This window comes from Stigmatopora argus, chromosome 19, assembly GCF_051989625.1.
Source record: "Stigmatopora argus isolate UIUO_Sarg chromosome 19, RoL_Sarg_1.0, whole genome shotgun sequence".
Taxonomy (NCBI): Eukaryota; Metazoa; Chordata; class Actinopteri; order Syngnathiformes; family Syngnathidae; genus Stigmatopora; species Stigmatopora argus.
Genome location: NC_135405.1, coordinates 4197866 through 4218554, shown reverse-complemented (window position 1 = coordinate 4218554; position 20689 = coordinate 4197866). Strand labels below are relative to the sequence as shown.

The 20689-nt window shown below is 38.4% G+C and overlaps 1 protein-coding gene and 1 long non-coding RNA gene across 6 annotated transcripts in view; one reads left to right on the top strand and one right to left on the bottom strand.

Annotated features, from left to right (window-relative positions):
• Window positions 1-419: 419 nt before the first annotated feature.
• tnfrsf21 (tumor necrosis factor receptor superfamily, member 21) overlaps window positions 420-20689 on the bottom strand; it is a 40260-nt gene continuing 19990 nt past the window's right edge. For all 5 annotated transcript variants that reach the window (XM_077587564.1, XM_077587565.1, XM_077587567.1 and 2 more), the window contains 4 exons: window positions 19545-20108; window positions 8230-8495; window positions 4995-5226; window positions 420-816 (listed from right to left, as the gene is read on the bottom strand). In XM_077587564.1, coding sequence (XP_077443690.1) covers window positions 587-816; window positions 4995-5226; window positions 8230-8495; window positions 19545-20108 — 1292 coding nt within the window. In that variant the 3' untranslated portion in view covers window positions 420-586. The remainder of the gene's footprint in view (window positions 817-4994; window positions 5227-8229; window positions 8496-19544; window positions 20109-20689) is intronic.
• Window positions 9343-17504, top strand: LOC144064770 (uncharacterized). The gene is made up of 2 exons (XR_013296885.1): window positions 9343-9824; window positions 16925-17504. It is a non-coding gene; the product is annotated as an uncharacterized LOC144064770 (long non-coding RNA).

The window sequence follows — 20689 nt, the reverse complement described above, 5'->3', positions numbered from 1 at the left end:
GCCACTGTGTTTATTTCGCCTGACTTCGGTGCAGACTGAATGGGTTTGATTCCCAGTCAGTGGCAATATGAGAGTGTGATTGTTTGTCTGTATTTATGTATGCCCTAAAACTGACTGGCAACAAGTGTTTTAACCTTTTGCAGGATTTGAGCTGCTGTTTAGTGTGGAAGTTTGAGTGTTGAAAAGACGATGTGATTTTGTTCCTATAGCTAATGGAGCGAAGTTTTGTGAAATATGTTTACACAATTGAGAAAAACAGTAGTTTTGGAGTTGTTTGGCAACAATTTTGAAGTCGTATCTGCAAAATTGAGGTTTCCTACATTACTCTGAAGCTATCCAATACGTCTGACATTGATTTACACCAAGTACTGACTTTGACCCTGTTGCATGGTTGATGATAACAAAGAACGCACACGAAATGAATAAAAAAACAAACTTATTGGAAATAAAAGCATCAAACAATGTTAAAATTGGACACATTTCGACTTAAGTGAGATGATGGATCACTTTGCCAGATCAAACTGGTATACAATCTCATTTACTTGGCGAGATTTGATCACTATCTTCTGTGAGTTTTCTAGTTGCCCTACAAAAGGTCAGGGAGGTGGCTATATACTGAATCCAAGAGTGTCTGACTAGCGTCCTGACTTTTAACTCCCGCAATCTCAAAAAGCTGGTCCAACTTGTCTTCGGCAGCAGGGATCTCCTCGATGACATGCAGCTCCTCCGGGTTCAGGATGTGAAGCATGTCGTCAAAGATAGGCTGAAGGTCACAAGGGTCAAGGCGTACTTGCCGAAGTACTGTGTCTTTTTTCTCTATTGGGATGACAAACATGAAAATAAAATGTTGACTTCCTACGCAGATATTTAAATATTATTGTTGTATGTATAAGAATGCACGTGTATATATATTTAACATTTCAGAATACAATTGCTGTGCAATATAACTGTCATGCTCCTATAGGCAAATTAGAGTGTTCAACAAGCCCAATGTTTCCAAACCACTGTCAGGTGTGCCGCAGGAAATTGCAAGAAATCATACAATGTAATATTTAGAGAGAAAAATGAATATGAATATAAAGAGATTAAATTTGAACTATTACAAGGTTAAAATCAAAACATGATGAACCTTAAATTATAGATTACCGCATTTTCACGACTATAAGGCGCACATAAAAGTCTTAAATTTTCTCCAAAATAGACAGGGCGTCTTATAATCCAGTGCGCTTTATATATGCACCAATACTAAAATTGTTATCACGATAAAATAAAATAAATCAGTCGATAAAGGTACACCATCCTCTACAGCTCTCACAACTACGGCAAGCAGCCCCCGACTCTACTATTTCCCGTAGAAAAAGTACTGCGCAGTGACTGCTGGGATATATAGTTATTTTGTCAATACACCCAATGGATTGTGGCCTGGCAATCGGCATCAACACAGCTTTACGAAGCATGGACGCTAGCTACTAGCTAGCTACTATTTATGAATGGATTGTGGCCTGGCGATCGGCATCAACATAGCTTTATGAAGCATGGACGCTAGCTACTAGCTAGCTACTATTTGTGAATGGATTGTGGCCTGGCGATCGGCATCAACGTAGCTTTACGAAGCATGGACGCTAGCTACTAGCTAGCTACTATTTGCGAATGGATTGTGGCCTGGCGATATTTAAGGAATATTTGGAGAAAAGTCATAAAATGATGTGATTAAAAACATTACATTACTACTTATTTTTGCATCACTCGAACAGGAAGTTTGTTCAGGGCCCGCAGACATCAACTTTTTGTGACATTAGTTAAGTCAGTGTGAAAATTACATTTTGGAATAATTTTGGAGGTTTATGTAATTCCTGCTGATAAAACCTTGATTACAATGACTATTGTTAATATTGGCGACAAATTTTTCAATGAAAAGATTTTCAGATGGTGGTGTCCCTTGAGATTTTTTTAAATGCAAAAAGTGTGCCGCAGCGCAAAAAAGCATGTTTTTGGAGTGTGGGAGGAAACAGGCGTACCCAGAGAAAGCCCACTCGTTCAGCGGGTCACCCATTCTGTGACTTGTGAAATGAAAATAAAGGGCATTCTGATTCTGTGTGTGAGTGCAGATTTGTGTGTACGCCCGCATCTGCGTACGAGCGCACGCATGCATTTTTGTATGTGTTTTTGCTTACTCATGCGTGAGTGCACGTACGTGTGTTTCTACAGTCCTTCATACGGGAAATAAAAACTACCCTAAACATGTTTTTAATGAGTGCTGTTGTGTACAAAAAAATCAGTTTTTGCAATGAGTTGTGTAACGTGTTATAGTTTAGTCGTGTATTTAATGTTATTTTTCTATAAATGTATACTTTTTACAAATCTAAATGCCAAATACTCAGAACATCTAATAAAGTTTTTGAAAATGTGCATCGGTAGTTATGAAACAAAGAACCTTCTTAAGAATTGAACATTGTGTTTTCAATTGTTTTGCTTTAATGTGTAATTGCGGGTATTGTGTTAATCGTTTTTGAAAGTTTCGAGCTTCTCTTTTGGTGGTGTACTTTGATTTTTTTTAAGTGAAAAGGTGTGGCTGTGTTTAGATAGCTTCAGAAAAGTGTTTTATTTAGGCACGGGGGGGATGGAGGAGACTTGTGTGTAATGTGTTTTAGGATTTGGGAAAACTAGACGATTTAGTGCAGGGGTGCTCAATCGATTGCCAAGGTACTAGTGGTAGATCGCCTGAGATTTGATCCAATCTGCTAGTTTCCTACGGGCCCGAACAATGTCTCGTTTGCATCGCGACTTTGCAATGCACCAACCACAATTCAGTAATCCTCAGTGCCAAAAAAAACAACCCACCCCAGGAAGGTTGGCTACTTGAACAAGGTAGATTGTGGGAGATTGGCTCCTTGAAAAGTAGATATTGGAACAAAAACCTGGTTTGTTTACAAAAGCACCCTCTTGGGGCCTTTGCAGCCCTAATGATGGCCTAAATGCCATCAGATGTACTGAACAACTACAACATAGAGGAAATTGTAATTCTTTATCTTCAAATATCTACACGCGTGAGCTAAAATATTAAAATGTCGTGGAAAAGCCAGTTTCTTTCAATAATTAATTTCAAAAACTGAAGCTTGTATGTTATATTAGTTCACTAGACACCAAGAAACATAAATCACACCTGAATTGGTGGCCAGCCAATCACAGAGAAGACTGAGGACAATTGTTCGCACTGACACCTAGGGGCAATTTAGTGTTCAACTCGCCTATCACGCAAGCCCAAAGAGAACATGCAAACTCCACATAGTGAGGACCACCTGGGATGGATCCCTTGATCACAGAACTGAGGCCGACGCGCTAATCACTTCTCCACCGTGCCACCTCATGAAACATCTATGCAGAAAATGTTCTCTATAAGACACACTTTTTTTATAGGTTGGATGGGCCTAAAAACTAATTCTCAAGTGTGATGGCTGTTTTTTTTTTCTGAGCACCTGTTATTTTGTTTTTATGTTGTTGTTTTTAAGGCTATGGTTATGTGAAAAATTACTATATTAACAGATGCTTTACCCTGTTGTTCTCAATTGTACTTTTGTTATTTTAGAATATGTTGGTTCCTGGTTTCTGATCAAATAAAAAAAGGACATATAGTCCAAAATTACAGTAGATCATTTGTTTTGATGGATATTTTTTGTGCTGCCATAACCTATAATAGAAAGTAATTCAAGCAATCAGCGACATACACTGACAATGGGTAAGAAAATAAAGAAAATATGGGAAAAATACAAATGAATTCAGTTCAATTATAGGTAATTCATTAGTCCATTTTTTTTTCATTGATTCATTAAAATAAACCCTTTGGTTATTTTTCCCACAGTTCTTAACCATAACACTGAGAAATACTGACAATAACCACAAGAGGGCAATCATAAATCAGCCATCTAACCTCTGAGTCGCAATCAAGGCGGGGTGTGCTGGAGCCTATCCCAGCTGACTCCGGGCCAAAGGCGGGGGAGACCCTGAATCAGTGGCCAGCCGATCGCAGGGCACAACGACATGGACAACCATGCACACTCACACCCACACCTAGGGGCAATTTTGAGTGTCCTACCATGCATGTTTTTGGAATGTAGGAGGAAACCGGAGTACCCGGAGGAAACCCACGCAGGAAAACATGCAAACTCCACACAGGTGGAATGACCTGGACTTGAACCCAGGACCCCAGAGCTGTGTGGCCGATGCGCTAACCATTCACGCCACCAGCCTTTTTGTTGTCCTATTATAATCAATTTTAATATGCGTGTTCTTTAGATCAGAGTTTCCCAATCGTTTTTCAGCTGCGGGGCACTTTTTGCATTGCAAAAACCTCAATGCTCATCCCAGGTAAAAATCTTCAAATTTAAAACTTTGTCACCTATAGTTACAATATAAAATCATGTCAAAGTTTTATCAACAGGAATCAAAGAAACACAAAAAAGTATTGCTATATCTAATTTTTCACCCCAGCTTTACGTCGACAAAGCTTGATGACGGCGAACCCTGAACAACCAGTTTACATGTAAAAATTTACCGATTCAATTCTCGTAAGTTCATGACTTTTTCCTCCCAAGATTACCGTATTTTCACGACTATAAGGCGCACCGCATTATAAGGCGCACCGCATTATAAGGCGCACCCTCAATGAATGACACATTTTATTTTTTTTCCCATATATAAAGCACACTGGATTATAAGGCGCCCTGTTTAATTTGGAGAAAATTTAAGACTTTTAAGTGCGCCTTATAGTCATGAAAATACGGTACTTAAATATAATATTACGTGAAAAAGCATTTTTGTGGTCACACAGACTTTACGTTACCAAAAGTTGATGCCCGTGAAACCAAACAACTTCCGGTTCACGTGACATTAAAATTATGTAAACAAAACAAAGCAAAAGAGCAGCCTTCATTTTGCCCAGGACCCGCGTGTTGGCCACCCCTGAACTATGGCATCGAAATTAGTACCCAACTCACCTTTGGTAATAAATGAACCGTTCCTGCTAAGAGCAGAGTCTTTGCTGGAGGTGGAATCACAACGAAGCAGCGGTTCTGATTCATCATGGAAGAAACCTTTGGTGCGATCCACTGGTGACTGCTCCACACCTGTTGCATTGCCACCAATGCTCATGGGAGATTCTTGAGGCTTGTGAATGGGACTTAGGCTTTGGCTTACATTCACAGATGCCATCAGCTGGTTTATATCAAACTGGAAAAGACACAACAGATGATAAACAACATGTTTTTGAGGTCAACTTTCAATGTTCAGTGTTTCCATAACAGTTAATGAAGAAAATTGCTTATTTGACCAGTGCTTGAGGTAAAAGGATGACTTTGTCAGTGTTGGGTTTATTCTGGGATGTTACTATATGTTCATTAAGCATTTAATAGGTAATGAAGCTATAAATTAATTTGTGCTATACTTTATGTTGGGACCGAGTAAGCTCGAGGACACTTTCCCCCACAGCTGCTTTCGAGGCCAGTTAATTGTTTTCAGGACTATTGACCGAAGGGACAGTTGATTTTACAGTTTTAACCAGATCTATTTTCTACAACCTGTCATTAGAAGAAACGATAGATTAGATATATAGATTCAAGTGTCTATAATATAGAAAATAAATATACAGTAATACCTCGACATACTAGTGCCCCAACATACGAGCAATTTGAGATACGAGTAAAATTTTGAGCAAATATTTATCTTGAGATACGAGACAAATTTTGATATACGAGCATACAGCGGACGTGAGAGGCTGCTCATAAGAACATCATGGGCACTGTCTTTCTGGTCGCAACTCCCTCGTGTAATGTCTCTACGAGCACTGGGCGGAGCGTTGCATTTTTTCAGTGTTTTTTCTCTCCCCGTTAGTCAGTGCGAATGGCGAAGCGATCGCTAATACGAGGAGGAGTATATACTACTTCTCGTTGACAAGTGGTCGTGCGTTATCCTATTGTGAGGACATTTGTGTACGTGATTTTGGGAATATTTTGATGGGTAGACAAAAGCAAACAACCCCCGATAGGTTGCATCTGAAAGTCAGCGTGGAGGCGGAGCGAATAGAGCCAACCCGGGAGAAGAAAGGTATCAAAATTTAAAACAAATTAGAATTAAGTTTAGTGCAAGGTTAGATTAAGTTTATTTTTGAGTGTCTGCATCGTAATCCAATCCAAAAGTGCAAAAAGTCCTCCCCCTCTGTCTCTCTCTCCTCTCCGCGAAATCCGTCAAATTTTAGTAATATTAAACACATTTTAATACTATTAAACCACTAGTTATTTAGTACTTTGTTAATACATGGCGAATTAGAACAAATAAAAATGTTAGTCCAATCCAATATGCTGTTTTTGGTGTTTTTTCAGAGGGTTGGAACGAATTAATTTGTTTTCAGTTAATTTCTATGGGAAACGTTCGTTTAAGTTACGAGTAAATCGACATACGAGCTCAGTCCCGGAACGAATTAAGCTCGTATCTCGAGGTACCACTGTATTACTTTTGTTTAAAACTGTTACTGCTGTTTCATTTATTAGCTCCATGAAATGCCTCTCCTGCCTATCCTTTTGTCTCTTGTCATTCTATCTGTGCAAACCCCTCCCTTTTTCCCCCTGTCTCTCTGGAGCAGTAATGAACATTCAGTTCCAACCAGTAAGGACTGGTTTGGAGTTTAGCTGATGAGAGAGGGGCTTGTTTTCTCAGCCTGGAGGTGGTAGCAGAAATGTAAGACTAATTTACCCGTGTTCTCTTCCATTCATTGATGACTGCATTACTGTGCTGCACAGTTCTAACAAAGTATTTAATTCTGTGTCATATAAAAGCATTTATTGTATCGAGAATGAGAACAAAACACAATGGCATGTCAACACGGAAAAAAGAGAAAAGTGGAACATTCGACACGTTACCCAAAGTGATGGACAACTTCAAATGGGCAGGAAGTTTGAGGTTTCAAACAGGATGAATAACAACGTCTAATATTATGAGTTGCATAAACTAAGTTCTTACTTATCTCAAGAAGGTTTTGGAAGTCAATTTGTTTTATTTCACAATTAAAATGCCCAGTTGAGGAAGAAATATGCCTCTTTAGTCATTCCAGTATGTCAAATAACATAACATATTGTACGCCAAGCTTCTTCTGTAGTTCTCATTGCTTGCTATCAATGAATATTGGAAGCAATTCATTTCAGTATTCTTTTGCCCAGATTAATTTAATATGAATATTTAGAGTGAATTAGATTGATTGTTAATGCATAGTGCTTCACATTGTCCAAGACACACTGCTGTTTTACTACAGTATAAAGGCTAATTCAGCTTTATTGCAAGCTAATGGGGATTTTCATTGTTGTCGTTAATTGCTGGTGATTATGACATCAGCACAAAAACTTAGACATAAAACTCTTCTAGCAGTAGGGTGAGGATCTGCAAAGGAAAATAAACACTAAACCTGGAATCTACTAACTACATAATTTATAAACCTGCTGTTAAAGTAGATTAGATTAGAACTTTATTCCATCCCGTATTCGGGAAATTTCCTTGGAAGACAGACACAGAAGACAATGTAGACCTAGGTAAAAAAAACTGGAGCCACACACAGGAAGTCCACAAGGTGGGGACCTTCTGCAGACTGAGACTGAGGTTAAATATGCAGAATCAATCTTTCAAGATCTAAAAATAAATAAAAAAAATCCAGAAATGTTTTATGCTCTAGACAAATTTAGAGTTATCTTTATTTGTACATTTTGAACCTGGATATTTTGGCTGGAAACGATGCAGCGAAGGGGCAAAACAGATGTATGTTCTTTTTAAAGGGCATACTGACAAATATTCCATGTTAGGAAATATACAGTTTGAATGATCCCTAGTTCAATCAGATTTGAAGATGCAAACATGCTCCATAAAATGACTCCAGCTAAAGTGGGTGTAGTCTAAGAATGTCGTGCAAAACTTTTTGGGGAAACTTTTTAATAAATTTGCATTAGATTGATGTTTCAGGTCTCTATCAAGAAAGAAATCCAGAGAACACAGCATTGAAGGATCATCCACTGATTATTAAACAGTGACGAAAAATTGAATTGCCTGCACTGACAGACAGGAATTCTATGAATGTAGATTAAGACCTTTAACTGCTGGGCTTTGACCTTGAAAATGTCATCAAGCATTTTTCTTATTAAATAGTATTTTTTTTTAAAGTTTGTCCTCTGTCCAACCTTGATATTCTCCTACCTGTGGGTTGTCCTCCATGACCAGTCTGAGCCTCTCCACTATGTCAATGCGGCGCTGTCGATGCAAGGCATTTATCAGCTTCGCCAGATTAGCATCACTGTCTCGAATGGTCCAATGCTGCAGAGCAGCGTATGCCCGCTCATGATCTGACGAGTACCCGCTAGAAAAGGCGGCCACCTCGCGCTCGGTGACGTTGGCCAGCGATTGATAAATGTCAATCCACTGTGGGCCCACCTGGGCTGCAACCAGTTTCAGAATGTCCACACCTAAGAAAAAGATACAAATTTATTTACATTTCTGTATTCATTTCTTCATTTTCCATACTGCTTATCCTTACAACGGTCACTGAATGGAATTGAATGCTTTTATTGTCATTATACAAGTATAATTAGGTTTAAAGCTTTCACCACATAGTGCATGGAGCCTAGCTCAACCAACTATGGGGACCAGGCGGGGGAAACCCTGAATTGGTGGCCAGCCAATAGCAGGGCATAAAATGAACAAAGGATTGAATTATCAAATTCAATAGATTGGACCCATAGTCGTTTTCTTTGTTAAATAGACCAAAATATTGTCAAACTAATTTTTTTTATAACTCATTCGGCCAGAAAACTACAGTTGCTACCCAGTGAGGTGACTGGTGTATGACATTAAATTAGATTAGATAACTTTATTCATCCCGTATTCGGGAAATTTCACTGTCACAGTAGCAAGAGGATGAGAATACAGACACAGGAAAAGACATTTTAGACATAAATAAATAGGTAATAAATAAGTTAATAAATAAGCGTGTTGCTGAAATATATATATACATATACACACATATATATATGTATGTATATATATATATGTGTGTATATATATGTGTGTGTATATGTATATATATATATATGTGTAAATGTGTATATACATATATATACATACATTTATATACATACACATATATATACATACATACACATATATACATATACATACACATATATATACATACATACACATATATATATATATACATACATACACATATATATATATACATACATACACATATATACATACACTGTCACAATGAAATTTCCTGAATACGGGATGAATAAAGTTATCCAATCCAATATATATAAATATAAGACCACCGATTTCGTTATACGCAGCTGTGTATGATGACAATAAAGGCTTTTGATTTTTTGATTTGATATACACATACATACAGACATACACATAAATATATACACATCTTACATACAGTAGTTTCATTACTGTGGCAGCCAGCGTTTTAGTAGATTCCAAATTTAGTGTTTATTTTCCTTTGTAAATCAGAATTTTGGACAAGGTGTATTATAATCTGAAAGGAATGCATATTGTCATTAAAGGTAACACCACAGACACAACACTATCAATGAAATATATAAAAAAATAAAACCATACAAATTAATCTTCTAATGTTTCTAACAGGGCGGCCCAGCGGTCGGCCTCACAGCTCTGGGTTCAAATCCAGCTCGGTGCACCTGTGTGGAGTTTGCATGTTCTACCTGGGCCTGCGTGGGTTTCCTTCGGGTACTCCGGTTTCCTCCCACATTCCAAAGACATGAATGGTAGGCTGGTTTAGACACTCTGAATTGCCCCTAGGTATGAGTGTGAGCATGAATGGTTGTCTCCTCATGCCCGAAAGTCAGCTGGAATAGGCTCCAGCACCCTCTGCGACCCTTGTGATGATGAAGTGGTTCAGAAAATGAATGTCTAACATAGTGTTCCAATCAATTGAATTCAATACACTCACTGAAGTCGTTCTTCTTTATTGTGGTCAGAAATTGGCTTATTCTCCTCATTCTTATGAACTTTTCTAGCTAACATTATCACACTATTGACTGCACACAATGAATTATTCATCCACTGCAATAAGCATCAGTTTGTGCCCTGATTAGTGCCCACTGAGGCCAACATGCTAAATGCACAAATCCAGGATGATTTTGAAAGATTAAATGGATAAGCCACTGCATGGAGATATGTGTCACACATCTGCACGCACGGAATCATGCTGATAAATGAATACAAATTCCTATGAGTCTATAGACCAATACAGTTAAATACGTGCATGCATATATGAACAATATATGCTCGGTAATTGTACTAAGTTAATTTTGTCTTTGTTGGGTTTATGCTGGGATGTTACTATCTGTTCATTAAGCATTTAATAGGTAGTGAAGCTATAAATTAATTTGTGCTATACTTTATGTTGGGACCGAGTAAGCTCGAGGACACTTTCCCCCCCACAGCTGCTTTTGAGGCCAGTTAATTGTTTTCAGGACTATTGACCAAACAGGACACCATGTTCCAGGCCGAGACTGTTGATCGGAGTTGGCATTGAAGATCTACGAGGGACTCTTAAATTGCTTTGACTTGGATTCCGGCAGATGGCGATAATCGAATTAACTTCCGAAAATACTCGCATATTGTATAAAAATGCTGTCGCTCGGTTTACCTTAAATGGAATTATTATGCTTGCTTGTGCAAATTATTACGCAGTTGTTTTGGTTTCCGATCCGCTCGGGTCACTTTGTATGCTTACTTGTGCAAATTCTTACGCAGGTGTTTTTGGTTCCGATCTAATATGAGATTGATGTGGCAGTTGTTTTTTGACCATAATGGTGTTATTCGGTTAGCTTATGCAATTGTTTGAATCAGATTACCTCAAATGTTTTGATTATGCGCCGGCTAAATTGACAGAGGACGATGTCGTTTCTTTAGAATCATCCTGGACGAGGGCAAGTCGGGAGTGATTTTCCTTGCAAGTTGTAGCCAGAGTATGTTAATGATGTCTCCCTGTTTTGATTAAAGTGTATTAATAATAAACCTATCAGTCTTCTTGTTATCTATGTTTTGAATGGTTCGGTTATAAGAGACAATGGGGATTTTTTTAGGTTTAGTCATCTGACATGTTATAAACGCACCAAAATATATGCTCAGATTCCTATAATACATACATCCATATTTGTTACTGTTACACTCCACACCATCAATCTAAAAACTGACCATTAGTTTTTGAACCCCTTTCGTCAAAGTTCCCCTCTGAATATTTCTAATGGATACAATCAGATATGCATGTATGTTGTAAATACATACAAAATCCCTCACTCAGCCTCAAGATTAATAAACTCAAGTGGGTCATGGACCCACAGGACCTCGCGTGCCAACCTTGTGGGTCAAAAGCCTGCCGCCTCGTTGGCATTAACAGACAGTGACAGCAGAGAAATCCCCTTGCTCTGTATGCCTCACTGTCCCTGTTAGCTGGACACACTTGGATGGCCTATATAAGTCTCGTGATGATTCAGTGTGCCAACCAGCAGATGTGCTTGTGTATTTGTAAGAGGAAGAGAAGGCTGAGCGTGTGTTTATTCAGTCGTGTGTCCAACAATGTCAACTACGATTTTCCTAAAACCCATGTCAAATTCTATTACAATGACTCTTTCATGTGCAAATTTAACATTCCTTAAAAATAAGTTGCCTTGCTGGGGGGCACTGCAAATCTTAATGAGTAACAGCACAAATTGTGACAATGTTTTTCTTAACATTTCTCCAGGAGTATGACAAGCAACACTTGAGCCTAAAGCCTATCGAACAAATTCATTGTCTGTGGATGGTGACTCATCTTCCCTGGAGTGGTCTAGAGCATTCCACTTGTGACATTATCGGTTTTCTTTGGGAGATCCATTAAAACTGGTTGTACTGCACATCCATTATGAAATCATTTGGCGGGGGAAAAAGGGACATTTCTGTATTGAATAAATATTTGTGGAAAAAGTGACAGAACTACAGTCTTCTAATTAGAAATATTTATATCAAGTACACTATGTAAACCTTTGGTTACAGAACATTTAGTCACACAGCCCCCAAAATCTGGAACTCCCTACCATCCAAATATCCACCTAATTACTACCTTCTCACTCTTCAAATCCGGTCTCAAAACATATCTGTTTCAATTATCGTATCCAGCATGTTCCACTGTTTGTCTGTGCTTTGTTAATGTTATTTTATGTGCTTAGTTTCTTAGATCTCATTTCATATTTATCTCTTTGGCATGGCCATCAATGTGTGGAACATCTCTGCGACAATGCCGAAGTTTGCCTGCGTTAAGATTCCGTACTGGCTACTGGCGACCAGCCCATGCAGGTTGTCGGCTAAGAAACGTCTAGCCGAAGCCAGCCAGTGCTTGCCCAGTACGTGGGCATGCTAGGCAGGAAACCACCACCATTCGCGCAAGGCCGTGGAGTCCGAGTTTCGGGGCCACCAGGGCAATCAGAAGTACTAGTAGTAGTAACCACAGTCGTGACCGGACGTTTGGTCGACAGACGTGTGGTCGACGGATCGACCAAACGTCCGTCGACCAAACGTCTTTCGATCAAACGTCCGGGTACCAACCACAGTCATGAACACAACGTCGAATGGCAAATGGAATTAGCGTCGTGGGACTACTGCCTCCATGATAACCTTGCCTCCTGTCCCCGGGTATCATCAGTGCTTCGCTAATTGGTTTGTGGAAACAGAAAGAACCGTAGCTAACCTAAGCAAAAGCCAGGAATCTATCTTTCGATTCGGAAAAGGTGCTTCTGTCAAAAAGGTTCCCAACTCCTGGCCTATGATGTAACGAATGCGCCCTCGGAAAATACCGAAAACGGAAAAACAACGGTGTGAAGTGACTTAATTTGCAACATATATTTTCCTACTTAAGTTGGAAATGTGTAAAACATGGTGAAAAACAGCGTTGTACTTTCCGCCATCCTCCCTTGTTAAATATCCACTCTGTTGATATGATTGCCAAGTTCCACATTCTGGCCCAGTGGGGAGCCGCGTTTTAGAATATACTGTGTTGCAGCACAAATGTGGGTTTCGATTGCTTGTTCCTAAATCAGCCTCATGCGAAGGATCGTTTTGGGGCTAATTCCAAAGGAAACTTCTTTCAGCCATGCACATATTTCACAATGTAATGGCTGGTGTTCTCCAGGGGTGGCCAAGTCCGGTCCTTGAGAGCCCCTATCCAGTAAGTTTTCCATGTCTCCCTCCATCAACACACTTGAATCAAAAAATAATTGGGATCGGTATGAAGCTTCTGGACAGCTTGCTGATGAGTTGATCATTTGATTCAGGTATGGTAGAGGAGGGAGATATGGAAAATAGACTGGATAGGGGCTCTCGAGAACCGGACTTGGCCACCCCTGGTATACACTGTACTAGGTGTTGAATTGAAATAGAAATATAGGTAGGTCAAAGGCCGTTGGTGCATGCAGCTGTCTGCTGAACATAAGGTGGGACCTGACCTGGATTTGAACCCAGGACCCCAGAGCTGTGAGGCCGACGCGCTAACCACTCGCTCCACCGGGCCGCTGATTCAGGAAATCTTGTTATTCATTGTATGTTGCTACAATAAAAATATGTGACGGTACTGGCTGTACCTCATCAAATAGGTAACTTAGTATATGGAAATCTTTCACTTTTGTTTTCTTATTTATTGTTGGTCTTTTAACTACCTCTAGTAAATGAACATTAGACCTTTCAAGGGGAGCCAACCATGCACCTTGAAAGGATTAAAAACCTATTGTATTTATTGCTCCAGAAGGTAAATCGTAGTGTAAATGCGTGTTGTGTTGTTATTCAAGTGCATATGTTTCATTAGTTAAATACATACACATGGGCATTAGATTAGTCATCTAATCAGAAAGACGCCTACACTCAATACACAAAAACAGAAATTCAGCCTTTACAGCAGTTTCCGTTTAACTGGGTTTTCGAACAATTCCTAACTAGTTTTCTGTGGGTTAATCACTTTAAATTGAATCCAAAATTGTCATGAAAATTCTAGGCCTGTGTCATCAAAATATGGATGATCTGTAATGACAACACTGCAAAAGAACCTAGTAGGCTCCTCCCAGGAGTTTATGACTTTTCTAAGATTATTAGCATGTACATTGTTGTCCAAGATGGTTAAACTTTACACCTTTTTAATCAAATAATGAAATAATCCTTCTAGATTACCATTAAACATATATACAAAAAATGTTCTATATAAATCAAACTTTTTTTCGTATGTTCGCTAGAACTATGTTGGTCTGCAACAGGTTTTCCTTTCTGACCACAGACTGGGCAATAAAACGATAACGATAATTATCGTGAAATAATTTTTTGTCAAGGATAATATTAAAAAGGTTTGATAAAAATTCGATAATTTAAAACTGCAATTACCCCACCTGCCCACCACATAGAGCGGGGGCGCTGTTGCAACATGAACGCTAGTTCCAAACCAATGCTCAGGAGAAGACGAGGAAATTTGCTTTTAACATGTTAGCAATAACACGGAGCATGAACGCAAAAGGACAATAACACGGCCAAAATGAGCGATTATGAGATGCAGGAGAACACAGATCCGATTCACTAAAAGATCCAAATGAATTCTACCAGGCGTTTTTTTTACTTTTTTTAAATGCCTTGTAAATTATTGAAAATGTCCTTAACCCATTGTCCTCATTGGAGGACAGCCTGTAATATTTTTCTTACTTGATATTAAAATATTTCTCCATAAATAAAAACGTTGGAATAATCTAAATCTTTTTTCATGGGTAAAATAGGTTCAATTCGTCCCACTTTTTTATTTTATTTTTTGTAAATGGCCATAAGTGAGGTAAATTTACACTTTCTTTTTGTGAGGCTGAAAATAGTCTGCTTGCCAAATTGATTATTTGATTTATTTCATATAGCACAGTAACTTTTGGTTTGAAGGCAAACTTATAAAAATAAAGACGCCTATCAAAATTTCTGCAGGTTTTATTCTTTAAGTTTCATAGTGTAAGGAGATGTCTTATTTTTATTGCACAACAGAACAACAAAAATACTTTTTTAAAATCAGCATATTTTATATTGTCTTTTCTTATAAAGTGGGGTGTGTGTATGTGTCATTGTTTACCTTCAACCTGCTCAAGGGACTTAAGATGGAAATTAGCCCTCGGCTACAATCTTACATTTTTACATATATATGTTCATTAACATGAATATGTTAAGTAATATGTGCTCTCACTTATTAAATAAATCAAACTCAAAATTTCATAATTGAATAAGGAGGAAAGTTAATTATTTATTCCCAGAAGTTTGAAGTTTCAAATTTGTAAGAAAAAATATGTGAACGTTATCGTGATAATTATCGATATCGACTGACAATTGTTGTCACTCAGCTCTATCTTTAGTTATGTGAAAAAACTACTATGGTAACGGATGCCTATTTAGCCTGTTCTCCGTTTTACTATTGTTATTTTAACATGTTTATTCTCGGTTTCTGATAAAATAAAGATTTGTGGCTTATACTCGGGTGCGACCAATAGTCCTATAGTGTTGTGATCTTGTACCCTTTGGGGAGTTCAATTATGCGTCCAAATACAGTAAGTGCAGTTGAGTTGTCAAATCGCAGAATCAGTATTTCAACAACACTAGTCCTTTTCTTAATCTAGGGCAAAAGTAGATAACATACTTCGTTAATCAGTTAATAACACGCCAGATATAAACTATACGTAGAAGAAATGAGACAAAACTTACACTTAATACATGTAGCCTGTACAATTTGGATAGAGACCATGTTAAGAAATGTTCTAAAGAATGCATTCATGACGTCTTCCTAACAAATTCCTGAACAAACACTCCACTTCACTTGCATGTATAACATGTTGTTTATGTCTTTTACTTTCTTTTTACTTTCGTCCATCAATACAGTGCATCTCTTTGTCTCTATGTATGCTGGAAACCTGTTTGAACTCTGCATGTACAAAAACAACAACATTCAAAGCAGCTGAAACCAGATGATTCCAGTTCTTTGTGGTCAGTTACTGTGCAGACGGGGGGGTTGTTCTTTATCGTAGCATGTGGGCACACACACACACACACACACACACACACACACACACTGTATATACAAAAGTTGTTTTTGTTTGTTTTTAAGTTCAGTGTGTCTTTCTGTTTCACCATGTGAAACTGATCTCTCCACCTGTTACTCCTTGCTGTTTTGTCAACAGATATGCCCGAGAGATCCAAACAAAAGGCAAAATTTACTTCCAAAACAAGAAGGCATTGTAAGAAATGCAAAAAACAACATGGACATAATCCAGAGAATAAAATCACACAATACAATACATTTTGAAACACACACAATAGGTGAAGGAAAATATAGATACAAAGTACTCATTGGTTAAATCAGTGTTTCCCAACCAGTGTTGGTGTGCCGTGAGCAATGGTCAGGTGTGCCGTGGGAAATTGCAAGTCACACAATGTAATATTCAGAGAGAAAAATTAATATGAATTTAAGGAGATTAAAATTGAACTATTACAAAGTTAAAATCAAATCATGATGGAACGTTAAATTATAGATGATACTATCGAAGATTCAAATTGTGAAACAGTCATTTTGTTGCTTATTTTTCTGTATTTTTGTAATATTAGGAGATTTAAGTAATATTTGGAGAAAAGTCATACAATTATGTGATTAAAAACATTGCATTGCTTATTTTTGCATCACTCGAACCAGAAGTTGTTCCGGGGTCCGCAGACATCAATTTTTGGTAAGTGTTGGGTTTATTCTGGGATGTTACTATATGTTCATTAAGCATTTAATAGGTAATGATGTTATAATTTAATTTGTGAGGACATTTTCCCCCCACAGCTGCTTTCGAGGCCAGTTAATTGTTTTCAGGGCTATTGACTGAACAGGACACCATGTTCCAGGCCAAGACTGTTGATCTGAGTTGGCAATGAAGATCTACAAGGGACTCTTAAATTGCTTTGACTTGGATTCCGGCAGATGGCGATAATCGATTCAACTTCCGAAAATACTCGCATTATTGTTTAAAAAATACAGTCGCTCTGTTTACCTTGTAAAGAAATTATTATGCTTATTTGTGCAAATTCTTACGCAGTTGTTTTGGTTTCCGATCCGCTCGGGTCACTTTGTATGCTTACTTGTGCAAATTCTTACGCAGGTGTTTTTGGTTCCGATCTAATATGAGCAGTTGTTTTTTTACCTTAATGGTGTTATACGGTTAGTTTATGCAATTGTTTGAATCAGATTACCTCAAATGTTTTGATTATGCGCCGACTAAATTGACAGAGGAAGATGCCGTTTCTTTAGAATCATCCTGGACGAGGGCGAGTTGGGAGTGATTTTCCTTGCAAGTTGTAGCCAGTGTATGTTAATGATGTCTCCCTGTTTTGATTAAAGTGTATTGATAATAAATCTATCAGTAAGATTAGGTCAGTGTGAAAAATGTAATTTGGGAGGTTTATGCGATTTCTGCTGATAAAACTTTGACGAGAATGACTATTGTTAATATAGGCGACACAATTTTAAATGAAAAGACTTTAAGATTGTGGCGTCCCTTGAGATTCTCTCAATGCAAAAAGTGTGCCGCAGCTCAAAAAGGTTGGGAAACACTGGGTTAAACTTCAGTGCTGTGTGCAAGCCTGTGCTGAGAGCAACAATTTATAACAGGCTTTTCTTGTGTAACCAGTGCCATCCGTGGCGTAAGCGTCCAAGCAACATTGACCAGCTCACTGGTTCTCTAACAATGATGGAAATCAAGGTAAAACTTAGGCCCACAACTGCAATATTCCAAAAAAACCTGTTTATTAACGATGGGCTTCGTGATGCTTAGAGCAGTGTGGAAGAGTTTAAAGTCCCACTAGCTCGTGCACCTTTTCTTTGTGAAATTAACCAAAAAGAGCAAAATACAGTTTTAATCCCATTTCACTGTTGGCCAGTAAGCTAAGGTCAGTTACCTGAAATGATATACCAGAATGTCCCCTTTTTTCCGCACTGCTTCTTCATCCATTTAATTTCATTGCTTTAGCGGCCCGCGTTTTATTAAAACATTCAATCTTTTGATCAGAAAAATGGTTAATACATGTGTTACTACGTGTTTTGTAGGAAATTGCTCCCATGTGAAGACTGTCAAAATAAGCATTCATTTTTTGGTCAGAACAAACGGTGACCAAGTGACAAGGACACGTTACCAACAAAAAGTTGTTAATGGATTGGGAACCGAAACCAAAAATAAATGATTTTTTCAATCACTATGCTTGCATATATAGTCCAGAGGCATCAATTTGATATATTTACCATTCATTCGGTATTTGTATTTGATATGAAAGCCGCCCAAGATGCTTTTGTGTCGGGCTTGCTCTCCTGTTCTCCCTCATTCACTTGCATTGTGCTATCTATGCCTCTGGTTTCAACTTGTATGCTAAATATCTTCTTAATCGTGTTCATCAGGCAAGCCCTATGTTTGTATGAAGACCACATATCTGTGTGCGTGAAGTCGGTGCAGGAGTGTTTGAAGATTAGACAGTTACCGGTTGATGGCAACGTGCTTCTGTTTTTCATATTTTCTTATAAATATATTCATAAAACAAAATTGGCTGTTCCTTCTTAAACACACATGGTCGAATCGGTCTGAAAAGACTAATTTTCTTTTTTTCCATTCATTTTCTGAACCGCTGGTCCTCACAATGGTCATGGGGGGTGCTGGAGCCTATCCCACCTAACTACGGGCACCAACACCCTCAATCGGTGGCCAGCCAATCGTGGGGCACAAGGAGATGGACAACCATTTACAGTCACACTCATATCTAGAGGCAATTTAGAGTGTTCAACCAGCCTAATCTGCATGTTTTGGGATGTGGAGGAAACTGGAGTACCCGGAGAAAACCAACGCAAGCCTGGGGAGAGCATGCAAACTCCAAACAATAAGGACCCACATGGGAATCGAACCCTCGACCCCAGGACTGAGAGGCTGACATGCTGACCACTACAAACCAAAATGATTTTACTGACATGTTCAAAATTATGTCGGTTATTATAAATCATCTTGGTAATGGTTAATTTTCAGTATACTGCCCTTTCTATCCTAGCTGGAATCATTATCTCTGGATACGTCATCAGTTTCAACTATGCAGAGGTACACTGTTAGTAAAATTATTTTAATTGCACAATTTCAATTGTTCTGGATCTCTGTGAATCTTGCTATTTATTTTGAATCTCCTCTTTCATCCATCTATCATTTAATTATTGTATAAAAACATGTGATTTTGGACTTTAAGACTAGGTGAGAAAAAATAATCTACAAGAATTTGAAGGTCAAGATTTTGTCTACAGAAAAGTCTTATTTACAGTTAAGCCCCGATTTAAAAAAATTACATTTCTATCTGAGAAAATATTGTCAGCTACCCCCACATCTAAGGTTTATAATTACTGACTCATTAAAAAGTTATTGTAGCAACAGACTAACCTTGTCCATTGGAGTAGTAGATCCACTTCTCTTTAATCTGTGTGGGGGGCAAAGATGTTTTTTTCGGGATTGCCCTCTCAACGATACTGCTCGGGTCCTCCATGGGTCCTTTCTCAAGCACATGAGAACTCCGTTTCACACTGCACATTACTATCACCACCAATACGACCAGAAGCAGCAAGACAATCATCCAGGGGAGGTGCTCATTAATATCGAAGTGACCATGAGGGCTTGGCCGCGGGGATCCTCTTCGAGTGGGACGGTTAAAATTGGAAACACTGTCTCTGTTTGACACTAGAGAAATTTTACTGATCCCAATCCCAACCCTGACTTCAGAACCCTCGAATCCTTCTTCTTTCCTCTTTTTAGTCCCATGCAGAGGGTCTGGATTTGCTTCGTCCCACTCTTTCTTGTGATGCACCAGACGTTTTTGGGCTCTTGGATGTGATGTTTGAGACTCAGGGATTGCTGGTATGGTGCTTGGAACATTACTGAATATGATGCTGTCTAGTTTTCCTCCTTTTTTTGCCCATATTTGAATTGCAGCTGAATGGCTGTTGATGCCTGGGTTGAGACACAGCGATAAAAGCAAAGCGTAAGGGACAAACAAATGCCAGATGTCAAGATTGATGAAATCAGGAGTTCAATTTAAAGCCTAGATCAGGGGTGTCAGACTCGGGTTGGTTTGCGGGCCGCTTTAACGTCAACTTGATTTCACATGGGCCGGACCATTTTAGATATAATATTTAGATTTTTTTTAAATAAATGGATTAAAAGAACTGGATTAAAAGTCCGGAATATTCCGTTTTTTTAATAGATCTAAAACAATGCTTATTTTAGCTTTTTTATATATATTTTTAGATTTTAAAAAATGATTTTTGAACTAAAAACAGAAAAAAATGATTAAAAAAATACGATTATTGATTTAAAAGGGGGGAAAATCAGGAAATTTAATATACATCTATAGTCTTCATTTTATTTTGATCCTAAAACAGAAAGTTGGCACTCATGATTTACTTTCCCGGGCCACACAAAATGATGCGGCGGGCCAGATTTCGCCCCCGGGCCGCCACTTTGACACTTGGCCTAGATAATGAAACTCCGAGCATGACGATTTCATCTATCATGTTCAGATTTTGTTATTC